Source organism: Cloeon dipterum, chromosome 2 (assembly GCF_949628265.1).
Source record: "Cloeon dipterum chromosome 2, ieCloDipt1.1, whole genome shotgun sequence".
Lineage (NCBI taxonomy): Eukaryota > Metazoa > Arthropoda > Insecta > Ephemeroptera > Baetidae > Cloeon > Cloeon dipterum.
The window spans coordinates 25,710,509-25,727,805 of record NC_088787.1 but is presented as its reverse complement, the minus strand read 5'-3'; the positions used below and the strand labels follow the sequence as shown (position 1 = coordinate 25,727,805).

The 17,297-nt window shown below is 40.3% G+C and overlaps 2 protein-coding genes across 2 annotated transcripts; one reads left to right on the top strand and one right to left on the bottom strand.

Moving 5' to 3' along the window:
* The first annotated feature begins 517 nt into the window (after nt 1-517).
* Nucleotides 518-4,482, top strand: S2P (membrane-bound transcription factor site-2 protease). Its single transcript, XM_065478869.1, has 7 exons — nt 518-803; nt 857-1,135; nt 1,379-1,482; nt 2,022-2,262; nt 2,888-3,126; nt 3,523-3,801; nt 4,203-4,482. Exons 1-7 carry the CDS (start codon nt 729-731, stop codon nt 4,426-4,428), a joined length of 1,443 nt encoding a protein of 480 aa, XP_065334941.1. The 5' UTR covers nt 518-728; the 3' UTR covers nt 4,429-4,482.
* Nucleotides 4,483-6,237: 1,755 nt separating this feature from the next.
* Nucleotides 6,238-15,061, bottom strand: Poxm (Pox meso). Its single transcript, XM_065478870.1, has 2 exons — nt 14,879-15,061; nt 6,238-8,355 (listed from the first exon to the last, which is right to left on the bottom strand). Exons 1-2 carry the CDS (start codon nt 14,886-14,888, stop codon nt 7,619-7,621), a joined length of 747 nt encoding a protein of 248 aa, XP_065334942.1. The 5' UTR covers nt 14,889-15,061; the 3' UTR covers nt 6,238-7,618.
* Between the last annotated feature and the right edge of the window lie 2,236 nt (nt 15,062-17,297).

Here is a 17,297-nt window from a genome sequence, read left to right as displayed (position 1 = left end):
CCCTTCCCGGTCCTCCGGTCCTCGGGCAGGGATAAAAAGAGCAAAAAATATATATTTCAAATAATCACCTTTTCATGCAATTTTTGAAGAATTAGTGGATTTCCGATATTCACTCCAGTGGTTTTTACGCCAAATTGACAAAAATATATATATTTTTATTTGGGTGGGGCAAAAATTGTTTTGGTGACTAAAACTGTATAAACTAAAGAGCTCAACAATATAAACTTAAGCAGACAGTTGTGTGAAAACTCAAAAAAGTAAAAAAGCTGCTCTATGCGGCGAGAAAAAGATTTTATTATCTATTTATTTCTTAACGTCACAAAACTTCATGTCAAAACTGTAAGGAAATCAAATAAATCAATTGAATTTATCGAATATATACGAGATTATATTATATTTCATGGCACACACTCCTCTGTGCTCTGTGATGTGTTTCGCGGGCGTTTCAAATGCAGCAATATGATTGGTCGAGTCGACTACTCACCAGTCGTGGACAGAACAGAAGATATTATTTGTTTACATACGTTCTGGTCTGGAGTGTCAGATGATGTTACGGTGCTGATGTTAACCACTTTCGAGGCGAAAATGTGACAGTAGAGATCTGATCGATTTTCGTATAGAAAAGAGAAAAGTCTTAATCCTCGGAGAATGTCCGAACTCTGACCCTGTGCGAGCAGACCATGCATTAGCTGTTTTCGTTGTTATCGACTGGAAGAAACAAAAACACGATGGACGGAACTTATCTTCTTTTGGTAATCTTCATTCTGCACTGCGTCCTCTTTTTCCTGGACCTCATTTTTAAGGTAGTCCGGCGTCCGAGATATACGTATCCGAGTTTATTTGCTGAACTTTGCAGAGTTGTTGCCACCTGCCGTACATCTACTTCATGCAGGGCACTGGCCTCGAAGTGAGTTTCCTCCGGCTGCAGTGGCACACGACCGCGCTGAACCGCGTCTTCCAGCAAATGTCCAACTGGCGGCCGCAGATGCTGGCCGTCTGGTTCAGCGTTGGTGTGATAGTGTCGCTGCTGCTGATGCCCGTGGCCGCCTTCCTCGTGCTCAGGGGCCTCTTCGGCCAGGGACCACACAAGGAGGGCTCGCCAGACCAACCTTCAGGACTCGTCCTGGAACCTGTAGTAAGACTCACATCTAGTATATGTAGTAGGGCTGCCACTCTCCGGGTTTCGACCAGAGATCTCCGGGTTTGGGACTGAAAATTTAACACGGCGGGATCTCCGGGTTTTTGGAGTCCAAAATCTCCGGGTTTTAGCTTTGGAAGTCTGGCACCCCTAATATGTAGTTATCTTCCCCCTTTCTGTCTTTTCGCTTACTTTTTTGGATTGGCGCTTTCACTACTAACATACGGCATGATTTCCCAGGTGCCTGGAGTCAACCTGCCTTTGAGTCAGGTGGGCAATTACATGGCCGCTCTGGCGATTGGTGGAGTTCTGCATGAGTTTGGTCATGCCCTGGCTGCTGGAAGGTAAATTGATTTATAAGGGCTGTACTTGTAAAACTCACTCATTGTTGAATTTCAAGTTCAGGATTATATAATAAATACTGAAAAATCAAATAATCAATTTGGTCAAATTTTCAGCAATTTACTCGAGATCTGAGAATGCTGCTTTATTTATATTCATTTATCTATTCTCCTGCCTTGACAAATTGCAAAAACAGCTTTACAAAAGAAAAGAATGAAAAACAATTACAACACTCTCAAAAAAGCAAAGATGTAATATAATACAATTAAAAATATAAATGTACACAGTTTCAATCAAAATAAATAAATAAGCTTTAGTGAATTTAATAGCTTATATGATACATTAATATTAATATTGAAATTTGATATCGCAGTCCTTTTGTTGTTCATGCTGTGTTTTTTCCAGTATACTAACCAACTTTCTACCCTTTCTGGTTACAAACAATGATCTCACCTTGTAAAGCAGTCCATTTAATTCTTAATCTTACTGATTATTTTTATAATCCAAAATTCACTCTCACAGCTCATATCATTGTCCACAGGGAAGGGGTATCAGTGCTTGGGTGCAGAGCACACCTGATTCTAGTGGTGCCAGTGGCGGCTGTTGAGATCAGCACGCAGCGACTAAACTCGCTGGCCACGTGGCGTCGGCTGCGTATCCTGTGTGCTGGCGTGTGGCACAACGTGGTCCTCTCCCTGTTGGCGCTACTCATCCTCTACGCCCTGTCCCATTCGCACCTTTACAGACTTGACGAGGGCGTTGCAGTGACCAAAGTCGACCCGGTAATCATCCTCTCATTGAATTCATACTTTTTTTTAAGACAAGCAAAATTAATTTTTGTCTGTTCTTTTCCATTTATACATTATAGATCAATGGAGCCAATTGTTTTGAATTATTTTTAGTTAAAGAGTCCATTAGGGTTGCGATCTTTTCATCGCTCTTTTTTTTCTGCCAGTGAATTGAGACCTGTTTTCAACTTGTCAATTTTTATCAAATTCATAGGAGGAAAATGAACATTCATAAATGAATATTTTTTCTTTTTCGCAGCTAAAATAAATCAAATTCAGTTTTGTGAAATTTTTGTAACTATCACTTTTTGAGTAAACTCCTCTGATCTTCAATTATCCCAATTTGCTGACTTAATTTAAAGTTATATTTGCTAATCTGAAGAAGCATAAAAAAATTCAAATTTGTTCAAATTTGAGGGGAGAGGAAAATCAGAATTCACTAAGTACTCTGCTAACGGGGTTTAAAATTGTTGTTAACAATATTTTAATTACTGTGACAAATCTGTTAAAAATATTTATTTTTCCTAAATTATCGCAGATGAAAGGAGGCATTTAGTATCACAAACTAAAAATAAGACTGCTAAATGTACTAATAACTGTTCTCATCGCCTCTTTCCAGAATTCAGGCGTGGCTGGACCAGCTGGTTTGAGCTACGGTGATCACATAACAGGGGTCAACTATTGCACTGTCCACGACAAGAGCAGCTTTCGCAGCTGTCTGCACCGAATTGCAAAGCAGCCGCAGATAGACTTTTGTGTTCCTTCTTCGATTCTCAAAGAGAAGCGTGACATTGACAAGTCCTGCTGCTCGCCTGATCTCAGCAACCACCTCTGCTTTTTATCAGAAAATGACAGCAGGTCCGAATTACTCTTAATTGTTTCTCATTACTATGAAGTTATATCAAATTCAATGTTTGATTACGAAGGCTTGATTTGAGTTGGCTCTATGATCTGGGTGTATTATAAGCTCTCTTATGGAAAAATTATGTCATCGTTCAATTGGAAACTATAGCTTGCACAATAGCTCAAATTTTGCAGGTAAAGATCAATATTTAGAAATTTTGGGAAATTTTCTTCAGTTTCATAATTTAGTTTGAAAAATCTAACAATGTGTTGTGTTGGACTGATAGGCTGACATTTTCAGTGATTAAAATTTTAAATCTAAATTTATATCATTTGAGTAAAGATCTAAAATTATAATTTTAGACCTTGCATTGGTTTTAAGTCCATGAATATTTTTTCCCTCTGTTACAGGTGGTGCTTACGCGCACGTGACGTCGTTGAAGCGTCCAAGCAGAAGACGTCTGACTCGCTCTGTCAGGCCGGCCTGGTGTCGGTGCGGCCACAGATTGGTGAGGCGGCCGTCAACGGCACGCGTCTCGTCGTTATCCAGCGGTCCAACTCGCAACGGCCACCAGTCTTGTTCCTCGGCACGCCTGCCGAGCTCTACCAGACTGTCGAGATCTCGAACTGGGTGCCATCGGTGCCCTACCTTTCTCCTCACTGCCCAGAAATGCTATACAACTGTTTCAGGTGAGAACCATGCTAGGAGATCTCTAAATTATAAAAATGTGTTTGTAATTGATGACTTGGCATTTTATAAAAGTCCAAAAAATAAGTTCAAATTCACATAAAAATTGAAAAAAAACCGTCTGCTGATTTTATTGGTGAGTCTACTTGTTATATTAAATTTAAGTTTGAAACGCGCGTCATAACTTGAAAAATAACGGTTAAATTTTATCTAGCTACTCATTTGATTGAAATTTATTAATTTGCCAAAGAAAAATTTAGCGATATGTTCTAAAAGGTGCTGCCTCTTAATTGAGTACTGTTCAACTATATTTTTTGATATTATCTTTCATTGGGATTGTTTCGACTTAGGAAAAAATGTTTCCTTCCTTGGATCGTAATTAGAGTTTTCCTTGCCTGAGCAGTTACCTGGCGGCACTTTCGGCCGGCCTCGCCTTGCTGAACCTGTTACCGTGCTACGGCTTTGATGGCCAGCACATTTTCCAAGCACTGTCCGAGGCAGCCCTGGCGTGGTGCGGTGTGCGCTCGGCCAGCGTCGCGTCGACGGTCTCAGCCGGCTTTACCGCAGTCGGCACCAGCTGCCTACTCGCCTGGCTCTTCTCAGCCTTCTGGAAAATCATCCCCGCCTAAACCAAAAATGTTTTCGCCGTATATTGCGAAAGTAAAATTGTGCCAGAAAAAAGAGCTCTACGAATTTTTATTTAACTTCATTCAATTAAATAAACTATCATATGTAATACTATTTTGGCTAGTTTAGTTCAATTTATTTTCGCCCAAGTGATAATAATATTAAAACAAATTCAAAAGAAACAAAAAGTGGAGAGGAACAATTGAGTAGATCAGAAAGATTGAAAATTAACATCAAAATTTATTTGGAGACTCATTGAGCACTTTTCGACTTGCAATGAACCTCATTTATTAGTATTTATCTTACACTAATTAAAAAAAGATGTAGATTTAATACCATGTACATCAGTGACAAAAATTTGAAAAGAAATGCTGATCGTCGTGATTCAAACAGCGAAGTTTCGGCTCCCCCAATTGCATCTAATAGAATTGGCCGTTCGAGTGCGTTCTGGGTGAAAGAGTAGCAAATTTTGCGGCCACTTTTGCCTAATTTCCAGCGATTACAAGGCCAGTTAAGCAGCGACCCGCCCCTGCGCGTTGCGCGATGGAGGAAAAGCGGCCCGGCTCGTAAATCAAGGAGCGAGGTCTTAAATGGCAAACTTAATTAACAGCGCGGCCCCTTTGAAATGGTTAAACGACGCGGGGACAACATGCTGTTGCTTCCTTCATCACCCACACTGTCTAAACGTCGCGCGGTGCGTGTAACATGATATATTTTTAGACGCGCGCACTTGTGTGTCTCTGTCTCTGTTTTAGTCTTGCACGGAAATTAAAAGCAAATGGACGGAATAAAGTTTCTTCGAGTTCTGTCAGAAGAAAAGAAGATCACTTCCTCGCCGCCGCCCTCGCGTTTCCCCCAGATTCAGAAATAATGGTATATTAGGCTCCTATCCTCTCGTGCTCTCTCATAAACCCTTAAAGTTAAAATAAATTCTTGAATCTGCATCCTCGAGCTCGTTTGAAGTCAATCTCGCAAAGAAGTTGAAAGGTTGCCCCTTTTTGCTTGAAATCGTTCAAGAGGTGGCCCAAATTTTTATTTCGGATTTTTTTTTTAAATTCAGAAAACTTCCTCTGCGAACATAAATTAATGAAACTAGGTGACATTTATTTTATAAGCAAAAAATTACTTGATACGGGAATCTAACTCGTGACTTTTTGTAAATCCAAGAAAGTGACTACTTAAGTTACTCACCTTTAATAATAAAACTCACTTTACCACTGTTTTAACTAAGATTAACCCAGATTTAACTAAAATTATCTTATAAATAAATTCGGATTTTGTAACTTTCTGTTGTTAAATTATATGAAACTTTCAAATAAATATTTATATTTCTTTTTAAATTACTTTCAGTCTAAAGTTGAAAATCTAGTGAACACAAAAGTTGTCATTTTTAGCTTTCAAGATTTTGTGTCAGAATTAGAACCTAGAGGTTACAAATTTCGAACCTGTCCACAATTTCCTCTTTTTGACTGCAGATTTTGAAACCTTCTGCATTTGATTTAGTTAATTGATATTTGATACTTTTAAGGCCGAAGAGAGCGCATATCTTTTTTACTCGGCATTTTTAATAAGGGAAGGCGCATCTGAAGCTGAAACTCGAGACTCAGACTCGGCGCTCTAGTCTCACTCGCGTCTCATTCTCTGCTGTAATTGGAAAAGTCAGTCGGCAAGGCTAATACACACTCACACACGAGAGCAGCTTGTGCTTTGTTTCACAGCATCTGCGCGCCCAACATAATTTTTTCAAACTATTATCGAATAATGCAACTAACTGTATGCTGCTGGAGAAATAAAGGAAGAAGAGCGTTGGATATAGTTTGTTTCGTTTTTATTTAATTAAATATCATTCATATATAAATAAAATTACTCTTCAAAATAGGAAAAGTCACAGGAAAGGAAGATTAAAACTGCTGGGTGGTTGAACGTTGTATCGCCGAATTCCAGGGAAGCGACCCGTGATTTATCCTCCAGAAGTTCCAAGAAATGTTTAGTAAATCGTTAAATAATTATTAAGACTGTGCGTGTGTACAATATTCGTATGTATATATATATGACTTCGTAAGCCCACGTGCTGATTTCTCAGCTGGGGCGGGCGTATTAAGCTAAAATTAACTTGTAAAAAATGCCTCAATTTTGATACACAATTAAAACGACCACAAGCAACGCCGACACATACTTGAACACACATAAGAATGTTAATTAGTTCTTTAGTTTTCGTCTCGCTCAGAGGGAAAAAATCGTTCATGTCACAACACGCAGTCGACTTGTTTGACTTCACTGGCACGCTGCGAATCTTTGTTTTTATCACAACATTTTCACTCGCCAAAGCAGTGAACGTTTTGCTTTTGCTCTCGCGAACCGATTTTCTGCGAGTGACCAGCAGACGTAACGCCACGGTGTAAAACCGTTTAAATTCTCATAATTAATAAAACGTTTTAAAGGTCCGAAGCTGACACCAGAGGACATAAAGACAGCTAAAATTTTATTTTTAAAAACAATAATTTAAATATTGAAATATATTTCTCCTCATGGTTTTGAACATTTTGACGTATTAAAAATTGCAAACCAGACCTCATCCTCGATGCTTATTAGTCATCTTAAACCATTGGTTGAGTTTTCTTATTTATGAAATATATATAGATTGCTTTACTGTGAAACCGAAACTGGTAGAAAAATATTATGACTAATAAGCTACGAGGGTACAGTTTCAATGGAAATATCTATCTCGAGTGAAGATAGCTCATTCAGGATTAACAATAGAGTTAAACATATTTCGTATGTACGATTTGGATAGGCCTGGGGCACTGTTTACCTGTCAATCAAAGAAATTAAACCAAATTGAAAGACTTCAATTCAGACCATCATCTTTTTAAATTTTAAAATTTGAATTATCACTCATATACGCCATATTAAATTTTTAATTGACTGGCCTAAATTTATTTGAATGCAATGGTTTGTAATCGGCAAAATACAGTTAAAACATTAGTGTGTTAAGGAGAAATCGTCCCCTGGCGTTTGGTACCAACGTGAGCAACTTAAAAATTAAAAATTCAGACTCCTTGATATCCAGTGGCGCCTGACGCAGTGGTCACTCCTAAAACCACCGGTTGCTGCGAAACGGCATCGAAGGGATACAGTCTAAGCGCTTCAGAGGTGAACTCCACAACGCGAAGGGGGGCCAACGTGTGGCGGTCAGAGGGAGGTGGTCTGGTGGTGAGCCAGGCCGCCCGGCTGGTGACCGACCACGGAACTGCACCCTTGCAAATACATGTAGTAGTTGCTGGCCGACTGGGGCTGCTGCTGCGACAGGCGCAAGATGTCCGAAACCGAGTGCGAACTGGGCCAACAGTGGCCCCGAGGGCCCGTGGGGCAGACGACCTGAGGCGGCATCTTTGGTGCGCCGAATGGCGCCGACGCCGCCGCTGCAGGGAAGAAACTCGAGTAAAGGGCTGCGGTTTGGTGGTGTGGTGGCGGCGGCGGGTGGGGTGACGGTGGCCCCGGCGGAGACTGCGGTGACCCCGTGCCGGGGGCCACCTTGTTGCGCAGAATGCGGCTGATGGAGCTGACCGACGGCACGTTGAACTTGTCGCACACGCCGTCGGCGAGCAGCCGGTCGCGGATCTCCCACGCAAAGATGCCGGGGTCCTTGACCTTGAGCTCGCGGATGTAGGTGACCACCCTGGGGGTGGTGACGCGTGGCTTGCTGCCCCCGATTGCCCCCGGCAGTATGGAGCCGGTTTCGTGGTAGCGCGCCAGGATCTTGGAAACGCAGCCGTGCGACACGCGCAGCTGCCGCGAAATGTCGCATGGTCGGATGCCCAACTGCGCAAGCTCGACGATGCGCAAGCGCACTGCGTTGGGCAGTGGACGCCCGTTCACGAACACGCCGCCAAGTTGGTTAACTTCGCCATATTGTTGTAACTGCGAATCTGCAACAATGGGAGGCAGAAATTGAGTAAATTTTTCTAAACACAATCAAGCGAGTCATAAAAATGTACGTCTCCTTTTTAGCTTATAATCTTATCTTAAAATCTATCGGGGGGGGGGGGGGGGGGGGGCTACTAGGGTGGCTATACCACAGCAATTGATATAACGACTGATTTTAAGAGACCAGTGTGGGGGGGGGGGGGGCGAATACATACGATTTACACAAAAAGAATGTTATAATGATATATTGATTAATTGTAAATGGTTGTTGGAAAGCGTGTGAAGCAATTTACTAAAAAAACTAGTATATAGCTTTTCAAATTTTAATTTAAAAAAATCAATTTCATATAGTCCATGTAACAAAGTCAACTTCTTATTTTTCTGCTTGAAATTTTGCCACAAATTATTGTATTTCAGCTATCATTATTCCTGAATTGTATTCACTTTTAGCTTCGATAAGAAAATTAATTCGACTATTGATCCACTAAAATCACCAACAAATTAAGAAATGGAAAGGAAATTTGGTGTCGATCCAATATTTTGTGTTGCATGTTTAAATCAAGGCAACCATAGCGTATGTTCGCAAATTAGGCAAATGCATAATGAGCCTTTGTGTATGACAAATTGAGAATTTTGACCCACGAGAAAAGGCGGAAAACCATCGCGACCTTCTACATTTTTTTCAACAAAGTGCACGCGTTGAAGTCTTGTACGGGTCATTGAGAATGAGACCTTCAAGCTGAGAATAAATATAATGAGATAACTTTTTCGGCTCGTGTGTGAGTCCAAGAGATGATTGTTTAACGCCAGTAAATATCAGAAGAGAAGTACATGCATATTTTTTTCGTGTAAAACACATGTTAAAAGTTTTTTTCCCAAATAAAACAAAGTTTTCGTATTCTTACATGGCACTGCAAAATCGCTTTTGTTTTGCCTCCAACCAAGTGGATTGCACAAGGCATATTAAGACTGGCTCGGATGTGTGCGTGTGTGTTTTGAGCCAGCGTTTTCTCATAATACAGTCTCTGTTACAATAAACAAATTCGGTCGGGCTGCGGCGGGCGGGTGAGGGGCAAAGAGCACCCGCGCCGGGGGCACACGTGCTGCTCATTAACAGGGCTTGCACACATCTTTATTGAGAAAGGACAGGAATAGCATTGACACCGAAGCTCTGCCTGCAGTTTCTCGGGTTGCGCGCCCAGCGGACAAAGGATATTATATGGGCCGGCTGCTGACTATGAGAGAAGCATGCGAGGCGTTTGTGCGTCGGGCAGTGGAAGAAACGCGTCTTCTTGTTCCGCCCGAAAACAGCCCCGACGCATTGTTGCGCCCATGCTCAGCACAATGCGGACCATTGAGCGGACAAAGTGGCCCAATATCAAAACGAAAACATGCCATCTAATGAGACGGACGCTGAGAATCAGAGTATATATAATTATGTGTAAAACAAGCGCGACCGAAATGTGCACACACCGACCGCAGCTAAATTTTTCGAAGCATCTGACTCGTGGATGGTAAATTATTCAAACCCCTCGTAGCTGACAGACAGCATTAATAGCATTCGTTAATTTATTCCACCCGCACTCAGACAATTAGTTGTAAAGAAACAACAGGCCTAAAATATCAAATGCTATTTATGACGGACTATTAAATTTTTACCAATATTGTCAGCTTTCCCCTTCAGTTTTGCTTAGTAATTTGATTCAAATTAAGCATTAATTCCTATTAGTCTACCCACGTGCGTCACAATAAGTTGCAATTCTTGGAAGCATTTAATTTTCAACATGATTTTGGCAATATTGCGTGTAAAAAAAATTGTTTTTAATTTCCCGAGACGATAAATATAGCAGTTACAGTTATTGTTTAAAGAAGGGAAATGACACAGTTTAAAAACAGCTTTGGCAAGCGCAATGTACGATTGTGATAAGTACAACGCTTAAAAGGCACGAAAGTTTGTTAAGTAACTATTGATTTATTTCATATGAATAAGCAATTATTTTTGCTCATAACGTCTCAGACAGTGAAGTATTTTAAATGATTCTGAATCATTAAAGACATCCCAAAATGTTTCTTGCGCAAGATATTTACTTGAAATAAATCTCTTTCGCCTATGAAAAAATTGGTCTGGAAACATTTAGCCGATGATTGGCAACCAAATTTGAGCGAATAAATTCACAGCAGATGTATAAAATAAGTAGGAGGCTGCGACTGCTTTTCACCGTTCAAGAGCGACGGTGCGGATGGATATTCTCGTGTCTCGAGGTTTCTTTTTCAGCGTCCGTGCACATGACGAAGAGGCGATTTGTCACGAAAGAGCAAGAGATAGAGGGAAAGACGCGCTTGCACAGCTCCGCCGGGCCTGTCACCCGCGCGATGCTTCATCTCGTCTCTCCTTTCTGGCAGGGGATGCTCTCAGCTGTCGGCAACGATGACGGCCGACCAAGAAGTCAAATTTCGCGGGGTCGCTCACACATATGTAACTGTAACATCAGTGTGCAAAAAACGTGTCGTGTCGGTGTGTGTACTAAACATTTTTAAGCCGCTACGCAAAACAAATGACTTTCTTGTGCCAATAAATAAATCATTAATTTAAGTGCGGAAAAATAACTGCAATTTTTATCGAATACCCTGCTAGATTATGATCCGAAACTGCGATCAAACGAATATATTTAAAAACAATGTTTTTCTCAGGCTATAAAAATAAATTTAAGAATTTTAAGAGCGTTAAAAAAGTAATCAGTTTTGCTCATCGAAAATTCTCAAAATACTGAACCATCCGTGTCTAAAGTTATAGATTTATATAGTTGTTTATTTTCACAAAATAAAATACGCTCTATTTTATCCCTGTTCTTCTGAATTAAAATACTCGATCTAAATAAAATTCAAAACTTAAATAGCTGTATTTTTCACATCCTGCTTCCTGCTAAGTATTTTCAACCCCAAGCCGTTGACTCGCTTTGTTGAACCGTGCACTTGCAATGTGAGAATCTGAGCGATGTTGTGGGTCGAGTGAGGGCTGATTTGTGCCTACACATTATTTGATTCTGCATTGCAATGGCGAGTCCATTCAGATTGGGGTGGATTGCAGCAGTACTTCTTGCTATGGTTTGCATCTTTCCATAGCAAAAGCGTGAACCAATTTCACGGGACAAATGCCAAGCGTTTCAAAAAAAGGACCCGGTGCAGTGCAGGGGCAGTAACTTGAGCTCGAAATTTTATGTGTTGGGCATCCTCTAGTGAGGCCCGTGCGACCAAGTTATATTCTTTCGCGATGTTTTTGGGACGCGGAGTTTTCGCGAGTTGTTCGCCATCTCGAAAGAGGTGAACCAATAAAAAATGCATGTCTATTGTGCATTATTTTGTTTTTACATAAATAATAAAACAAACTCCAGTTTTTCTCTATTCTCCTGATTTACTTGAGCTAAACGAAACGAATTGAAAAGCTGCGATTTTGGTTATTCACGTCCTGCCCCCTGCTGCATTTAATTACTCCTGTCCTGTCGAAAAAAAAATATATAAGGATTGAACATTTTGTAAGGATCTAAATTCTCGTTACTCACAATCAATTGTATATCTATTGATATAGATAGGGGAGTAAAAAATTCTGTAATTTTTCAGCTATATATGATGCTAGTGGGAGTGCCAAAACTGCCAAAGCAGTGGGAAATATTTGAGCATTTCTGGGATCTTTTATATATCACTGAATGTCAGAGATGGCAAAAGTGACTCGAAATGCTTAAATAGCTCAACAGTCTCTGGAACTGGGAAGCGCACTGGCGCCGACTTGCAACATGCTGGTTTTCGCACCTTTCCAGCGGCTTTAGGGACGTTTCAATCAGAGAACTCGGTGCGGGGAGGCGAAAAGATGGCCACATTGGGCCCAAAAGCCCATCTGCGGCCCATGTTATCCGCTCAGTGGACGCTTATTGGAACCTATGGTGAGCTTATCGCCCACGGGATATGCTGAGCAAAGGTTAAATAAAAGTAGAGCATGCAGCACAAAACGCACAAGGATTTTTAGCTATGCAACTTCGTTGCATGTGTACTGCAATGGTTGCATACCTCCACAAAAAGTTTTCCAGCCGTAATCGCTTGTACGAAATTATAATAACTAAATATAATAAATGTGAAGAGATGATACCGTTTTATGAATTGTTTTATTGATCAGTTATATTTTGAGTAACTCATCAAACAGCAAAAATAATTTCAATTTAAATTTCTCAAATTTTAACATTTTCCGAGATAAGTTTTTCCATCCCACGGCTTTTGTAACAAATAAGAGGCGTGTATGCACGTAAACATAAAACGCAAAATTATTTTGCGACATTATATAATATTAAAAACTTTTTAAAGCTGCTCTTAATTTTTCTACAAACCAAAGTGATATAGTCGTGGGAAAACGTTTTACTATTTAACATTCAAATTTAAAATGTACTCTTCAATGGTTTTTAGCGTGCGAGCATATATATTATGTCTAAGGTTTTTGACCCTGTATAGTTGCCTCCACGAACCCGCGATGGTTTTGGAGCAGAACGGCAAGAGGAACACGATCCTCAATACACACAACAAGGAGTTCTTTCTCATCGGAAGGCTTCAGCAGCATCAGCGAGAAGAATTAGCTTTGTCATTCGGTCAAACAGAAAGTTATATTAAAGTCTCGCGGCTGCTCAGCTAATAGGATTGAGTGGCCAGTGCGGTAGCCTCGGTTTTGTGTGTTTTTGCTCTCAAAATTAAATGAGCTGTACACACACAGCATCACAGACGCAAACACCGCGATAGCACGAATATAATAAGGGCCAGATTTGGGCGCGCGTAACTTGGAAGTGCTGACAGACTATTATCTGAAGTGTATTTCGTCAACATCTCACAAGCAGTCGTTCAAGAATCATCGCAAGTATTATGGCACCGCCGAGAAAAGCAGGCAATCAGGCGCATCGCGCAGGCAATTTGGCTTTGGAGCATTCGGCAAACACTGCCAAGTACACGCTCGGCCGCCAGTGATGTGTTATTTGAATTGTTAAAATGACGAGACACTCCTTATCCGCACCACCGACAGAGTGAATATTGGCTTTCAGCAAAAGGCAATACAATTAAATTCATTGCAAAAATTGTCAGATCATAAAATCATTCCATCAAGCTATTTTTTTATTTTGCCTTTACTTTGATGAAATTTATAGGGTTGGATTTATGCGTTGAAAGCGAACCCAAAATTAGATACCCTGGTATATGGCAAAAATAATTAAGATTAAAATATATACACGTGCAGCTTTTTATATTGACCAATAACAAGTGATTTAGACGGTTTTAGACAGTTTAAGGCACTCCAGATCGTGTTGGATGACTCAAAGAATATTGTTCAAAAGTCTGAATATTACGTGGTATACATATATTATTGTGCTCATTTAGGCTCTAAACGGCTCTAAAGATGATGCAATAAATATAGCCGATCGTCATAACTATTCCAACCCAGGTCTTTTCTGATAAAAACTGTACGCAGAATATAGAACGAAAAGTTTATGGGGGAATAATAGTGAAAATTTACATATTTCTTTAAAGTTCAAATTATACATTATTTATCAATTTGAATGCAATGGAATTTCTCTATTTTGCTTTGTACGCTGCACACGGACAGAGGAAAGTGAAAGCGAATTGAAAAATACCACCTACAACTGAATGAAATTTTCTTCACTAGTTTTAAAATCACTACAGGTCAAAACTGTTTTTTTCTCTTTTCAAAGGAATTCAAAAATTTCTGGGGCCTGTGTACTGTGTACATAATCAATTTTGCCTTTTGAATTATATTATAGGAATAAAATCATGTGTTTTCGTGCGCATTTGAACAACTTGTTAAAGCGTGCTTTTGCAACAATAAATGGAATAGACAATTTTTTAAACGCGCAAGGCGCGCAATACTAAGAATATAAAAGTTTATTTTTATATAGATAAAACAATTAATAAATACAAGCAATTAATTTTTATCCTTTAATTTTTCCAATTAAAGGGTATTATGGCCTAATAAGGCTTATTACTGATATGATTAATTATTTCATTCTATACTGCTAAATTTGAAGAGAGCTAAAAATTTTATCTTAAAAAACTAAAATTATCATTTATGAATTTTGCTCCAACTTTGAACGTTTCTTTTTCACCCGCTGGATCACTTTTTATCAGAAATATCAATTACCCGGAAACAGGAAACATACTTGCACTAAAAGTGTTGACCGCGTGGAAAACAAAACTTCAGCATGTCCCTCGGGCTTAAGGCGGTTGCGAATATTCACACAGCAAGAGCGAAAGCAATTAAAAAGCACTGACTCACACGCACTGCGGTGCGTGTCGCACACTCGCAGACAGCCGGTCGGTCGGTCGGTTGGTTTGTCGGACGGCAAGCACAAGTCTCAGGTTAGAAGGCGCAGATATTTGGTTTGCACGGTCGCACGCACCGAGAGGAACGTTAGTGAGTCGTGGTATAGAGACTGTCGGCGTGTGTGTCTCGGGGCGAAAAGAAGAATCGGCGCTAATTACCTGTGTCCATGACGGCGCGCTGGCGGCCGCTGGTGCGTCGGACGGACGGTCGGTCGGACGTGCGGATGAGCGGACGGATGGACGCGGTCGGACAATCGGCAGGCAGCTAATAATAATATTGGCAGCGCAACTCGACTGGAATCGGCGCAAATCAGGCGTGCCGTTGGCGCTTGTCGCTTCGGTTCGCCCGCTGAGGCTGGCTGCCTCCGGCGCGCACACCCCTTCCGCCCGCGCACCGCGATGGTGGGGGTAGTGGCCGGCCAATGCCGCGCCGCCGCAGGCGGAGCGCCAAGCCGGCCGAGAAATAGAAACATGATGGCTGCCAGTCACGCGTGCTTTGCGCCCAGCATTCCGACACTCGATTAATGCAATAAATAGGCCGACTCATCACGAACGCGAGCGCCTCGCAACGCAACATTTAACGCACTTCCATTCTCGTTCACCAAATTAAAAGTCTGCTGCCCTCGCAGTGCCGGCAAATAAAAATATCACCGCGGCACACACACGCGCGCGCTTACAAAGATGCGAGAGCTAAAACACAAAGTTGTTGCGCCTCGGGCCTCGGCCTCGTGCGAGAGATCTTCGCACCCTCGCTCACCGGAACGGAATTTGACTGAAAAGCAGACCGCAGCATTGCGACACCTTAATATTGCAGTGCTTGTTGAAGATTTCTGCTGGTTATGCAAAAGCATAACAATGATTTGCGAGACGCGGTTCAATAGTTTCCCTAGAGATCATTTTAGCTTTGTTTACAAAAACACGGCATTTGTGCACGTTCAGGTTAATGTTAATATTGAGAAACATTCGCTCTTTATCGGCTTTTAAAAACAACGTTAATCAAAAACACGCAAAAGACAGTGTGCAACGAGATAAAACGCGCTAAATGGACTGCTTCAGCTCGGAGCATCAGGTGACGCAAGAAATACGAGCACAATAATAATTTATTGGTCATTCCTGCTTAAAAATGTTGAAAATTTGTACATGGTTTTTGGCAACAACGATCTATGATTTTAAGGAAATTCGGCCAAAAGCCCCATAAAAATATGCTATGCGATGGTTATCCACTCATATTCAAAAATATTACTAATTTACTTGACAAATTAAATTTACTCGCTAGAGCAGAAAAACTTCCGCCGGAAAAATGTTTTATTTTTTACTATAGCGCTATTCTCTGCAGATTCCAATGTATGCAACCTGTGGAACAATCCTACTATCCAGGTTGCCTATCCGCATTTCACCTGGTATATTATGGGTGTTGCGGGGTGTTGTAAATCAACAGCCGCAGTGGGCCCGTTTCTCACTTTTCAGAGGCGCGCGCTGCGGACCGGTTCCTCCGTCCACCATGCGTTGTCAAATCCAATTTAATTAAAAAATTGTGCTCGAGACCGCGGTTACATGGCAGCACTCCAAGGCAGCAGGATAAAGTGTGCGGTGGATGACGCGTGCGATGCGCGCATTTTCATGTAGTAAAATCAGGCAGCCTGCCGCGGCGTCAAGACGATAATAAAAATCGTCCAAATTTTAATCACTAAAATGGATTCTGAAATAGACGAAGCCCAAAAATGCGTGAGTTTTCTCAATGCTAAATTGGCATGTTAATTATATTAATTTGAGGATAAAAATATCGATTTGGCTTTGTTTTATATTCGAAAGCATTTTTATTGCAGATATCAGCATGAAAATTGATAATCATAGATAATAAATGAAGCATTTTACTGAATTTAAAAATAACTTTATTCATATTTATTAAATTAATTTTAAAGGTATAATTAATAATAATATAATAAGGTATCTATAATAAACAAAGATAGTGTGTAGCTGACAATTTGTAGTTTAATCAAGTTAAATTTTAGTGTTTCAGTATTGATATACAAAATGCATCATCCTCCGTGCATAGCGAGTAGCATATTTTTCCGTTTTTCTAAAGGAAACTTCTTTAAAGACATATCCTCGTTGTTGTGGTTTTAGTTGTTGTATAACCAACTATTAAATTTTAGTTCAAAATGGTTCAAATTACAAATTCCTTATGGAGGCAAATGATTTTTAATTCTTAAGAGTTATTGGAACTTTATTTGTAGCAATTTTGAACTTTCTAAATGATTGTCTGGTGCAACTAACACCTGTATTACTCAACTTGACAACGTTACTTTTATAATTTCCTGCCTTGCCGATATTGCTTTAAGGAATTAGAAACAAATTTGATTGACCACTTTTTTCTTTTTAGCGGAAACTTGTGTGTTTATAGTATTGAAATTGTTTCATTAATCTTAGACAGTTTGAAGTTAACGATTTTTCGAAATTGATTTAAAAGTTCTGGTAAACTGAGAGTAAATTTTTTTAAATGTTTTAAAGAAAATAAACCTCAAGATGTAATGAAATATTCTTTCCGAGATTGTAATGCTAAGAAATTTAAATACAA